General features: G+C 29.8%; 1 protein-coding gene across 1 annotated transcript; it reads right to left on the minus strand.

Moving 5' to 3' along the window:
- Nucleotides 1-2,342: 2,342 nt before the first annotated feature.
- Nucleotides 2,343-14,210, minus strand: LOC139484611 (uncharacterized). The gene is made up of 13 exons (XM_071268398.1): nt 14,123-14,210; nt 13,304-13,433; nt 11,989-12,254; nt 11,505-11,652; nt 10,912-11,078; nt 9,091-9,151; nt 8,432-8,578; nt 8,000-8,077; nt 7,201-7,332; nt 6,709-6,905; nt 5,703-5,829; nt 4,421-4,585; nt 2,343-3,726 (listed from the first exon to the last, which is right to left on the minus strand). Exons 1-13 carry the CDS (start codon nt 14,188-14,190, stop codon nt 3,373-3,375), a joined length of 2,040 nt encoding a protein of 679 aa, XP_071124499.1. The 5' UTR covers nt 14,191-14,210; the 3' UTR covers nt 2,343-3,372.
- Nucleotides 14,211-14,264: the final 54 nt, after the last annotated feature.

The raw sequence follows: 14,264 nt of genomic DNA on the forward strand, positions 1-14,264 counted from the left end.
GTAAGTAATCTCATTATGCAATTAATTTGAACAAAATCAACTAAATACATATCAGTAACATCATGTTATCAATAGCCAAATAAAAGTAATAATTAAGGCAACATTAATCACCTCTTAAGGATTATAAAATTGAGAATGGAAATGGGGAATGTGTCAAAGAGACAACAACCCGACCAAATAAAAAACAACAGCAGAGGGTCACCAACAGGTCTTCAATGTAGCGTGAAATTCCCGCACTCGGAGGTGTCCTTCAGCTGGCCCCTAAACAAATATATACTAGTCCAGTGATAATGAACGCCATACTAATTTCCAAATTGTACACAAGAAACTAAAATTAAAATAATACAAGACTAACAAAGGCCAGAGGCTCCTGACTTGGGACAGGCGCAAAAATGCGGTGGGGTTAAACATGTTTGTGAGATCTCAACCCTCCCCCTATACCTCTAACCAATGTAGAAAAGTAAACGAATAACAATGCGCACATTAAAATTCAGTTCAAGAGAAGTCTGAGTCTGATGTCAGAAGATGTAACCAAAGAAAAAAAACAAAATGACAATAATACATAAATAACAACAGACTACTAGCAGTTAACTGACATGCCAGCTCCAGACTGAGCTTAGATGAGGTTTTGAAATTTTTGTAAAATGTGTGAACTCCTTGGTTTCTTTTCCTGCTATAAAGGGCAAATTATTTTGCCCAATACCATCCATTTTTCTTTTCATATAAGACTTCAATAGCTCATCAAAGGTCATTTACCAAAATCTTAGCAAATGAGCTTCATAACCTATCAATATTTTTCGCTTATTTTGTGCCTTAGCTAATGCTCTTCTGACTTATACCGTAACGCCGGTTATTTCTGCGGATAGAACAAAATCACCAAAATAAATTCTGCCAATTTAAAACGAGACATAAAAAAGTATTGATAAAAGTTTTGAATCAGCCAAAATATTTCGTATACCTAATTCAATGAAAATCCCGAAATTTTACACCGAAAATAACCCTCTATACGGTAGTATCAATTTTATACTCTATTTTTTTTTTATTTCACTTAAGTACATCATTAGTATTAACAACTTTACCGGTAATCATGCACATGAGCATGTTATTATATTCCACATATTCCCAATTTATGTCTCATAAGAGAAGCAGAATGCAAGACCAAGGGATTACAGTGGTGGCATACACTTTTGGCATAAAGCTGTATTATTCAGAGGGTAGAAGACCTGGATGCTTCATATGTAATGTCCATTGTCACTGACCTCATTTAGTTGTTCAGGATCTGCTTGAAAAAATATCATGTGAAATTCTCACTTTTTCTGTGTTTTGATCTATTTCTCTGGTCAGATAGGCAAAACCGCTACTATATTTGGCATACAAAATTATTGAAAGTTGAACATGTCTGTCTGGCAGGTTTCATATGACCTTGACCTCATTTTTAATCAGTTAATCCAATACTAAAAGTATAAGCATCTATGTTTGCCTCAAATCTTTGCCCTATTCTATTCTGTGTCATAGATGGCACAAATATATGTCAAATCTTGTCGTTTATCAAGAAGCCATGCACTGTTTGTGTTGAGGTCAAGATTTTCAAACGCTCTTAATGTAAAAAAAAATCATTGGTTAGTTAATAAAGTTGTCGGCTTTGTGTCAATCTGATGAGTCAATTTCTTTCAAATGAATTTTTACTGGTTAAGGCATGATTGAGTGTTTTGACCCTTACACATTCTATATGTGCCTCCACCTTGACCATACTTTCATGGTTTATTGGTAAATGCTAAATTTGTTATTTCTTATGTTTTTCTGGCAACAGAACAACTATATTTGGTGTATGGAATGATTGTAAGGTGTACATGTCTGTCTGGCATGGTTCATATACACAGGCAATTTTTTCCAACGTGTGTTTCACGTTTGTGCTCATCACGTGAGAATAACGTTTTTCCCACGTGTGTATCACACGGGATAAACGTTTATATCACGTGTATTTTACAAACATGATATTCTCACGTGATAATCACGTTTCTATCTGCTTACGTGGTATTCACGTTTCAATGTAACGTTATTATCATATGATATTTTTTTAACGTGATATTCACGTTTCAATGTAACGTTATTATCATATGACATTTTTTTAACGTGATTTAAACGTGAAAAGATTGTGTTAATTTCACATATCTTTTTTTTTATATGATTTTAACGTGTAAATATAATGTTAATTTCACATGAGGTAAAAGTTGAGTTATCTTTCACGTCTATTTTTTTTTTTGGGGGGGCGGGGGCAGTTTCTTTAATTATAAGTTACCTTTTTTACCAATTAAAATATATATAGAAAACAAGAAAACAAAACATTTCTGATGTTTATTTCAGAGATTAACCTCATAGCTAAAAATTATTTTCTCAATCTGCAAAATAAGTCACCATATAAGTTAAGAACATACCAACATTGTTTGAAATTTGAAATATGGAAGTAAATATTCAATAATCTATTTGTAGTTCCAGTAAATCAGCCCTGTAGTTATTTTCTTGGATTGTCTCCCCTAAGTGGGATACAAATTTTCATTGACACTGTAAAACTTGTAAAAAGAGAATTTATCTTGGTTATACTAAACCAATGTATGTGTAATCATTTAAACCTTTTCATAATTTTAATCTACACATATCATGCATTCAACTTTGTTGACTGAAAACCTTTTAATATCAGCAGTTATTAATTTTTACAGAAATTAGTTCAATCACTAATATATCCCTTAAAAATCTCATCATGTTTTGACTATTAATTACAGGTATTAAGAACCATTCTCAATTGACAAAGGAAAGCATAAAGTGTTATAAATTATAAGATTGAAGCAACATAATTGTTGATCAGATTTTTCATTCCTAATAATTACATAGACACATTTTATGGGTAAAACAGAACAAGTACCTGTACTATGATATAAATTATGCCAGTACAACAATTTTTAATCATCATTTTAATTTCCTCATTTTAAAGTTTTCTTTCTATAATCAAAATATAGATAACAATACTTTAAGCAAAATTGTGAGTTGACAGGTAAAATATTAAAACCCTTAATTTCCCTCTTTTTTATATACACATAAAGTGCTTTTAATCTGAATAAACCTTTTTCTTTTTTGAAAAAAGTTCTCTTGAATGTTACTCCCATAACCGTATCTTTGTTGGAGCTTATAATTAATTAAATCATTTACAAAAAAATTAATAAATATCATTTTTTAACCATATCATAATGTTATAAATAATAGTGTAATGAATAAAATTTGTTATGAAAAAAAAATGTTTAAATATTTGCTGATTTTTTTTGAACTCACGACCCTCCTTAAGTTAACAAAAATACAAAAACAAATTTTGGTTGTTAACTATACAATATATTTGTCCTTCAAATGAGTTAATCTAAATTTATTTATCAAATAAACATCATGATTAACGTTATGCTGCAAATGTTTGATAGTTTTCTCTATCATCTCTTGTTCTACTTTGACAATTTGTTTTGTTTCTTTTATAGGGCAAAAACCTCCTATACAATCATGAATAAGATGCACATTTTGTATTAAGTTTTTCAGTGGAACTATAATTTCCTCCGCACTAAACATGACAGCTTCTATATTCTGACATCTGTATATCACAGGCCTGCTTGTTACAATTACAGCAATCTCAATACACAATTTTCCACTTTTTATGTTAGCTAGCTGTTTAATTCTCCCAATTTTTTCCTGTAAACATTCAAATATGTTTTAAACAAGTAATCAAGTGTTGTAAGGCTAATATAAATTTGATTTAGTTAAGTGAAAATATAATATAAATTATGAAATGTCATAATTCTGGACCAAGAATGTTTATATACTTTAAAAAAAAAATTAAAGAAAAGTATAATGTTATGGTGCAATTATTATTTTTTGCATAGCAATATAAGCTTATTTCTATTGTTGTCTGTTCTGTGGTCGGGTTGTTGTCTCTTTGACACATTCCCCATTTCAATTCTCAATTTTATTTGACATTTGATGATCCAATGATTTAAAGAAAAGGTCTATCCTTAGTAACAACTCATGGTCAAATGTGGATTTGACCGTAACTTTTATCCATTGAAAAAAATTGTTCCATAAAACAATTACTGTCTTTTGTTTCAGTAAATATGTGGTTTCAGTGAATATCAGTTTTTCAAAAGTCAATAAGAAATATTTACCTCATTAACAGACAGTAATTGTATAAGATCTGTCTACAACTTAGGAATAATATCAAACTTTCAGTTTAAACACTTTTTCAAAATACACACTAAATACTCATGAATTATCAATTATTAAAGTTTGCATAAAATAACAAGGGCATTCGTTGTTTTGTTAAGATGAGAAAAAAATCTTCACAATCCTATGAAAACAATGAGTTTATTTGTTTTACAAACTAATATACCTCTTCTTCCTCAAGATACAAAACATATCCTCCAAGGGTTGCTCTTTCTCCACTTTTGGTTAATGCATTACCAAAGAATTGTGTGACAGTACACTGCTCATTATAAGATGATATCGAAAGACCACAGTTGACAAAGGCTTGCAGAATTTGAAGGTCACTTAGTTTCTGAAAATATATTGTTTAATGCAACTCAATAATTTAAAACTCCATTTCATACTGAATTAAATGAGTATATAGATTATATAATGTGCTGATTATTTAAAAAAACAGTATTGTAAGAAATTGTCTGTGAACTATTCTGTGTTCTATTGCACTAAAATGCATAAAAAATAAGCCTCTAATTAATTGACATCTAACATCTTTTGAGTGGCTGTTGTTGTTTTCTTATCAAATAGACATGTAATTTAGTCCTGTCAATAACGTTTTTTCTATGGTTTAAAATTGAATTTAGAATTTAATTATGGGAAAAGACTGTAATATTTTTTCCAACTACAATTATAAAAAAAAAATTGATGCATACTGTAACATAACTCACTACAAGGGTTAATCAGTTTGCAACACATTTTTGATGTTATTTCTCCTTAGACAGAAACAAATGTTACAGTCACTCCTCAAATAAATGAATAATGAAGTTCGAACACATTTATTTACTTTCAATTTTCTGTGTAAAGTGGAATGGCAGAGTTACATTTTATGTTGATCAGGAACCAATTATGTTCAAAAATATTTTGAGAAAATAAGTGTATTTCAGTTTGATGTAAATCTGACAAGCCTCGATCTTCTATTCTTCATATTGACACTGTAAGGAATTTTTGACATTTTAACTTTTATGACTATCAAACCATTTTAATAGTGATTTCATCATACAACTATAAATATATAGAATAACCATACATTGTCTCAAAATATCAATGTTATTTGTACAAGGCTTAGAAACAGGTAGAAAGCGAGGCTGTGCCAAGCATTTCTACCTGTTTCGAGCCGAGAACAAATAACAAATTGATATTTCAAGACAATGTATGGTTATTCTTTATATACTGCAACTCTTAAAAATGTTCTGAATGAAGTATTTTGGGTAAAAAACGTCATTTCTTAATTTGAAGCGGACGACGTTAAATTTCCGCGAACCTGTATGTTTTATTGACGTCATAAATAAAACTCTACGGAAACCCATTGTCAACGTCATAAACAAGGTGATATACTGTCATGGACTGTATATGACATATGAATATACAGTCAATGCAATTTGACTGCTCAAATAGCACAGCTGCAGTATATTTACCTGTAGATTGTCTTTCTTTTCAAGTTTTGATAGGGTGAATTTCCCCTTTGTCTCGTTCCCTTTTCCCATAAATTTCTCCACAATATTAACCCTTCCAAAACTTTGGACTTGTTGACTGGCTTGAATCCTTAAATAAAAATATATTTAACAATTCAACAATTCTTACAAAGACACCTTATTAATATGGTTCTACTTAATATATGAAAAAATAAAATAAAACATTTGTTATTTGATTTTTAATGATGTGAACTAGAGCATTGGTTCAATTTCAGGAGACTCCTCATAATGGAATCATGAATAGTTCGGAGGTCCAATCAAGTCCATTTTCCTATGAAAAAATACCGATTAAAAATCATATTGATGAACCTATAAAATTAAAAAGGTCTTCCCTACAAAACAAACCAAGAAAGGAAATTTTCGTCTGAATCTTAAAAAGACATTTAGGTGGAAAAAACTGTCAAAATAGATGCAATTTTGGTATAGTCATGTTAGCGACCTCTTATATCAGTAAACCATCACTATATAACCTACTATGACAAGAATTCTTACATATACTTTTCTTAATTTGTTAATCACTTGATTCTATACAGCTTAGTTCAACTGTATTCATTCAGCTGTTTACTAAAACTGTCATTTGCTTAAATGAGATAATTCTGATAGTTCATAATAATTGATACATGATTAGACCAATTTTTAAAGAAATTTATTGCTGTAAAAACTGGACTAATTGACTTACCAACCAGTAGTGGATCCAGAACATTTCAAAAAGTCGGCAAATCATATTTTTGTGGTTCATGTAAAAATTGGTTGAAATTTTTTAACTGTCTAATTCATAGCAAAACCAAAGCATTAACTTACTAATGTAATGAAAACTTGAAATTTGACTTGGATGATACCTAAAAATGAGACATGAAACACATTTTAATCTTCATTTTAAAACAGGTTTCATATTAGAATTCTTATACGGCAAAAAATAATCAAAGCATTAACGCACGATTCTACATACCAGTTGTTGTTATCTAAGAAATAACCACCACTAATGATGTGTTCCAGAATGGCATTTCTGCTAAATTGTGCTGCTGTATCTCTACTTTTTGCCAACTGATTTTGTATAAATATTTCTGATCTAATGAGCCCATGGTTTTTTTCGAATGCATCTTCAGAGTATTCCAATAAACATCCATGTTCTTTAATATCATCAATCTACAGATATTAAATGATACACTGTATTAAATTGTATTAATTTTAACATAGAGTCTAATTACATAATATAATAATTACATTAGATGTATGTTTCACTATAATATGTAATTCTGATTGGCTAACTGCACATCACATGTTATTCCTTAAGCAATTGCATTACTCAATAAAACTTTTCATTCATGAGGCAAAATTACAATTTAAATTTTTTTTTCCCATCCATCATATCCCAATGAATATTGTTCACTGAGGACAACTAAGTTACTTTTATTAATTTATAGATACTATCTCAACTAACCAAGTGCATACACAGATGAGTCTTTTTTTTACTGGAAAGCTCTGGTATTTTCTCTTTTATTATGGCAATGTAGTTCTTTATGTCTTTATCTACAGTTTCAGTACCTTCTGTAGTGTGAATGTGTTTTGACATCTGAAAAAAAAGAAAGCAACTCAAACACATACAATATACTTTTTATGACTATAACCACATTATAGTAAGTATGATTTTATCAAAACTTATTCAAAATTTATACACCAAGTTCATTTTTTTATAAATGTATATATCAGAAAGTTGGTGAAATCTCCTTTAAAATGTATACATATCAGTAATTTCGACAGGACTGTGTCATGTGGAATTTCCTCATTGTTGAGGTCCATACATTTTTTGTCAACTTCTATGTTATTTGATATATGGTGGAGAGATGTTGGCAATCATACCACATCTACTTCATTTTATGTTCAAAATGGTGAAGTTGAAATCATTCCTTCGTATATTTTACCGAGGCCATCACTTGTTGCTTGACCGTTATGGAATAAGGGTTTCACAGATGATATTGGATATGTTCCTTATGTTGTACAATAACCTTCCCTTTTCCTTAATTTATGAACATACAAGCTGCAAAATCAAGCTTATCTAAATATGACATATGATGATAGTTATTGAGATTATTGAACAAATATATCCTACTGAATATTTTCTGAAATATATAAGAATGCAACATTTTGATTGGTTGGTAGTCAGTCCCAATAGATATCTTATTTTCATTCCTTATCATAAAACCTTATAAAAATAATTTCCATGTTACATAGAAAATTACCATTGCTAAGGCTGATATTGCTTGTAGGTATTTCATTGGAAGACGGACATACTCCATATTAAAAAATGCCACCTGCACCTGCAATAAGTCAAAAGAAGTTGAACTGTGGACAATAAATTAGTTCAAAAATTATTTCCCTAATAAAGTACTTAGTATTTAGTTACTTAAAATTAAGCAACACTTGCTATCAAATATAAAATAACTCTAATTTATAGTTTCTTAAAAGGAATGACACAAAAATTTCTGTGAATTTGACTCCCATCTTAATTTATAAGTCTTGCCAGTGTTCTGGATAATTATAAGCTGGCTACCATGATTAAGCAAAGAGGGCTGATAGTGGCATTTACAAAATTTTACTGTAATGAACTATAAAAGTGAAAGGTTGAAACATTATAAAAAAATCAATAACAATGTATATCAAATATTTCTTACATATGTTTTAAAATCTTTTCCTTGTCGACTGTCAACATATTTAATGAATTTCCCATTCACAGGGTAAGGAAAAGAAGTCAAGTTTAAACTATTAAGATGCAGTTCTAATTTTTCTTTCTGCTGCTCTGAAAGTTTTGTCAAACATAACTGCAAAAGAAGTAAATGCACTCACTAAGATACACTTATAATTATTGAAGTATAGTAACTCAAAAGATTTAGAATTATACATACAAAAAAAATATAAAAGTATTAAATTATTTTAAAACTATAACTTTTTCACCTTAAAAACAACAACATAAAACCGATGTTTATCAAACTTTATTCAACTAATGACTAAAGAAATGTGAAAGATTTGAGAATAAATGTGTTGTCTGTCATATGTCACTTGTTGGAATGTTTTGGAAAATAAATTCAAATTCTTATAATAATAATGGTTATTATATATTAATAATTTAATTTGGGATGTAGCGCGTCTTTTAATCGGCTGACGTTATTTTCTTTTATCAACCCATAGACATACTTTAGTCATGTGATTAGATAAACATAAAAAAATGTGGTCATAGACAAAAAAAAATAATTAATATAAAACCAACAGCTAAATGTGAAAAAGTTTTGTCAAGTTGTGTTTTGTATATACCATCCAATTATTTTATATTTACCTGCACGAGATGTTTTACTAAACCCAAATACATGAAATGGAGTAATCCAGTTGGAGTGTCTCTACAAATGGAAAAATCAGTTGAACATCATTATATATAACATAGGGTATAGCATTCTACTGGGTTGTTTTTTTATTGAATATGGCAATCAATGTTTCAAAGGTTATTTAATATCTCCAAAGCCTTGTTTAAATATTTAAGGTTTATGACCCCTTAACATGTTGTTTGGATGGGCGTCTTCTCATTTATCCAACTTTTTAGCTCACCTGGCCCACACTTTAGGTACTGCTGCAGAAATTTTATTGACCTCTGGCCAAGGGAAGCTAGCTCGTTTTTCTCCCAAAATAACACAAACGGAATAATCATAAGAGAGGATGTCAATGCGACTATAAGTGGTACCTATATATTATTGTTTGAATTTTGTTCTGTTCAGTCTTTGTGTAGTAAAACGTATTCAACTTATATTTTGTCTCATTTGGATCAATTGGTCAGAAGAACAGAAAAAAACGAATGAACAGGATCTATTACACCAAAAAAGCTTTATCTCATTGACAAATCTCTTCATGAATAAAAGTGCAACTGATATTTTTCTATCCAGTTCACATTTTAATTAATGGTTAAAAAACTTTAAAATACTTTCAAATGAATAACATTACATTAACTAAATGTTAGTTGCACATTTTAACATGCTTTTCTTATTAATACTACAGAAAAATAAATTAGGGTATAATTTTCAGTCTTATTTTTCATCTATCATTCAACCCAAACTCTAATTGAAAAACCCTTTGTTCTTGATTACCTTTGATCTCATCTATCCAACTTTTTTTTTTTACCTTAACAACCTAAAATTTTAAAAAGTTGGATAAATGAAAATGAACCTTTGGATGTGTCTTTTTATTTTAAGCTATGGTATTTTCAGTTTATTTTTTGCTTATGAGTAAATCATTCCAAAAAATCAATTTGTGTTGACCCTAGGTGACTTTTAAAATGTAGATATCATTGAAAAAGCTTCAAATTATCTCCCTTTGTTGCAAAAATGCCATTTTTTGGGATTAAAATTGAATTATCTTTTTTAAGTTATCGGTGACCTATATTTTTTATTGTTGTTTTCAAATAAGCTGTACATAAACTAAATAACTGTAAAATTTGAGCGATTTCTGTAATTTAGTTCTTTTTTTATTTCGATATTACCGTTTTCTCTCCTATTAGTTCAACAGAAAAAAGGACATCAACAAAAATGTATGCTTCTTCCGAAGGCAGATTGTGAGCGTAAATGAACGGTGACCCCATTTTTTTATTTCATTTTTCTATTAAGTATAAGATAAAGTTCATTTATAGAAAAATATAGAGAAATCCTGTATTAGATAAAAAAAAAAAATATTTAGACCCGCGAGCCCCCTTAAGGATGTACTTAGGTGAGGTTTTGGAATTTGCGTCAAAAGTTCGAACTTTTTGGTGTTTTTCCATACAATACAATGTAAAATATTTTGCCCCATAACACCCATTTATTTTTTAATATAAGATTTATTAGCTCATGAAAGGTCATTCACCAAAATTTTAGAAGATTCTTGATTTTCTTTCTTTGGTTTTGAGACCCAAATACTATCTGAGTCAGCCTTTTCCCGCCATATTTCAAATCTAAAATATTTAAAAAAGGAGGTCCATGATTATCAATATTTTTAGCTTATTTTTATCCGGAAAGAGTGTTCTACCAGCTTATAGTATCAATTTTAACTTCTTAATTTATTAATTTTAACCTAACCTCATCTAAGTACATCCTTAAGGTACAAAGCAGAAACTTTGTTTATAAACTGTACTTACTTATGACAATTGATTATTTCCCAAAAACAATTAGTATGTTCTTTCACTCCATTTTCTTTCCTGATCTCTACCTTATTTCTTGCTATTTTTATGTGCTCTATTGTTCTTTGAGTTTTATTTGGGGTACGTTTTTCCCATTCAAAACTCAAAGGATCTGAACTATCTGCCTGAAAAATGAAATGAAACTTTTAAAGAATATCTAAAAATTAAGACAATGCAAATCTAAAAACTCTCATTTGATATCCATAATATGAAATGAATCTATAACCCCAACAACAACAAAAACTAGTAGAAATCTAAAAAAGTATGTCAGGCATGTTTGAATTAACTGCTTCATCTTCAAACAGTGTAAAATAAAGCTTTTATTTCCTTCATTAATGTTATATATATTTTTCTACTTGTAAAGCGTATAACTTTAAAACTTTTTACGTGATGCCTCTAAAATTCCAAATTGATCTGTGTTTTGTGTAAATAATAAGTTTTCATAAGTTTCATGGCATTTGGTTGAGGCAAACTTAAGTTAAAAAAAAAAGCTAACAATATATATCCAGGCATAAAAATAATTCTTCCTAGTCATAAAAATACCATCTTACCATACACTTAGGACAGAACTTATTTGCGGATGGTCCCAGATGATTGCAAACAAGACTGACACAGTTGTAATCAGCAATTATACAGTTTACATCTGATGTTATCATAATGTTCTCTTTGGTCATGGCATCAAATCCTCTAATTCCAGAGCTTTTAATAAACAAATGTAAACTATTTATACAACTAATTTAATTATTATACAGAATATTATATATAAAATACACAGAATGTGTTGCTTTACAAAAAGTTTGTGTAAACTATTAATTATTGTTAATATACAAATTATTTGATAAAATATTTTACTTTCTTAAACAGTAAAACATAGTTAATCTATTAAAAAAACTGACATTTATCACATTGATTTGACATAATACTGAAGTTAGATCATGATTTACATTAATTACTTAAAATGATCACTTTAATAATTTATTTATCTGGTAACCTAAGTATCATTTTGATATACACCAGATGTTGGAAATTCTATACCTCTTTAGAGACAGGATATCATCACAAATAGGTTTAGCTATATCCAGTATAGCAACCTTGTCAGAGGTACCTAGCACCATAACATTTCTATTTCTTTGTTTATCTTTAAGTGGTATTCCTGCTAACTGTGTTTGTATGCAATGCAAGGCATCCCATCTTCTGGACTTGTTGGCAGATGTGTCATCAATAAATATGTTGATTGGTACTGTAACAACTGGAAGATTGCTGATTTTAAATGGCGAAACCTCTAGCATTAAATCTCTATCCTATAAAACATTTATAAAAAAGAATAAAATTTAAGCATAATTGGTGTTTTCATTATCATTATAACTAGAACACACCCACGAAATCGCAGGCATTCAGAGCGTAGTTTAAAGTATGTAAAGTGTTGTTGGAAGAATTTTGTAAACCATAAAGGACTGGAAAATTTCAGCAAAAATATCATAAGTCATGTTATTGGAGGGGGATAGGAGGGGTCCTGATCCAGAAATTCCGCCTTCCCTGGCTTTAAAACATGAAATCCTGAAATTCCGGGGTTAAAAAACAAAATCCTGAGGTCCCGAAATTGAAAAAAAAAGGAAATCCCGGATCCTGAAAGGGGAAATCCCGATTTTAAAAACAACCCGATCCCTGAGTCCTGATAAAGGTCATATCCCTCCTCTTATGGGGACAGGAAAATGCTTTTTTCTATCCCTCTTCCTTTATTTACAATATTCCCATTTTTTGGTTTTCTATCAATTTCAATATGAACATACATTTAGTATGTTATGAACATTCAAGTAAGGAGCCTGTAATTCAGTGGTTGTTGTTTGTTTATGTGTTACATATTTGTTTGTTGTTCATTTTTTTTGGGCATAAATGAGGCCTCTAGTTTTCTGGTTTGAATTGTTTTACATTGTCAGTTCGGGACCTTTTAAAGCTGAGTATGCGGTATGGGCTTTGCTTGTTGTTGAAGGTCGTACGGTAAACTATAGAATAGTTGTTAATATCTGTGTAATATTGGTCTCTTGTGGAGAGTTGTCTCAACATGGCAATCATATCTTTTTTTTTTTGTAGTCAATGAATTTTTTACATATTTTATTTAATTTTTTTATATTTTTTATCGATTTCAGTATAATTTTCAGGTAGAACCTCGCATTTTCCCCGTTTCTAAGCCTCATACAAATAAATTTCATATTTCAAGACACTATACTTATATTGTCTAAATGTCATGCTTGTCTTTCCACAAGCCACAAGATAGAAATAATAAGGCAGCAACTCTCTCGCAGCTTTTTATCAGAATATCAAATGATTAAAAATGGGGACTGCTAATTACCTGTTGAGTGCAGTTTATGTAATCTCCATTAATTTTTTTCATGAATGAAATGTTTTCAATTATTGCCAGATCCATCAATTCACATTCATCTATTGGATATTCCACCATATTTCCAGTTATCAAACAAATGCTATTTAAAAAAAAACCAACATTAATTTATTTTCTGTAGTAATCAATTATAATTGCACTATAATATGACTTTCACACTATATGTTGTGAATTTTACCTAATGCCTGCCAATCAATGCTGTCCAAACCCTTAAACCAAATCTCAGAAATCCTCAAGTGTAGTTTTGTAGAAAAATGTGATGGAAAAGTTGAACTTGGTTATCATGTGTAAAATCATACAAGTGTTTGGTAATCAGGAAGTTGTTGAGAGATGAACCTGAAAACGCATCACCCAGTACAGCTGACCTATGATAAACCCTCAAACCCAATTTCAGAATTCTTTGCATTGTAATTCCTGAAGAAAATATCAATGGGAAGGACAAAGTGATGGAAGGACAGGCGGATGGACAGACAGATGTAAATTAGTATACGCTCACCTTATTTAAAGCGGTGGTATGATTAAAATGGGGGTATAAAAAATTAAGTAACATCAAGTCTATATCTTTTTTAAATCCCCAATTAATGCCGTCAGAGATTAAAATACAATACAGTTATCTCCTAATTTATAAATTAAGTATTTTTTTTCAATAATCTGTTTAAGGACCTGTGTATTATATTACATCTGTGACTTTGACCTCAGCCAATATAATCTGAACAGTTCCGGGAATAACAAAATAACCCGGTCAATAGTCCATAATTGATAAATACTTACCCTGTACTATTTTGCCTATCATCATTATAACAATCTAATTCCTGAGGGTTAATTTTAACCAACTGCATTACAATAGTAAGACAAGATTGACCCTGAAAAATTAAAAACATATAGTAACTTTAACATGTTTAATATACATGTA

Source organism: Mytilus edulis, chromosome 8 (genome assembly GCF_963676685.1).
Source record: "Mytilus edulis chromosome 8, xbMytEdul2.2, whole genome shotgun sequence".
Lineage (NCBI taxonomy): Eukaryota > Metazoa > Mollusca > Bivalvia > Mytilida > Mytilidae > Mytilus > Mytilus edulis.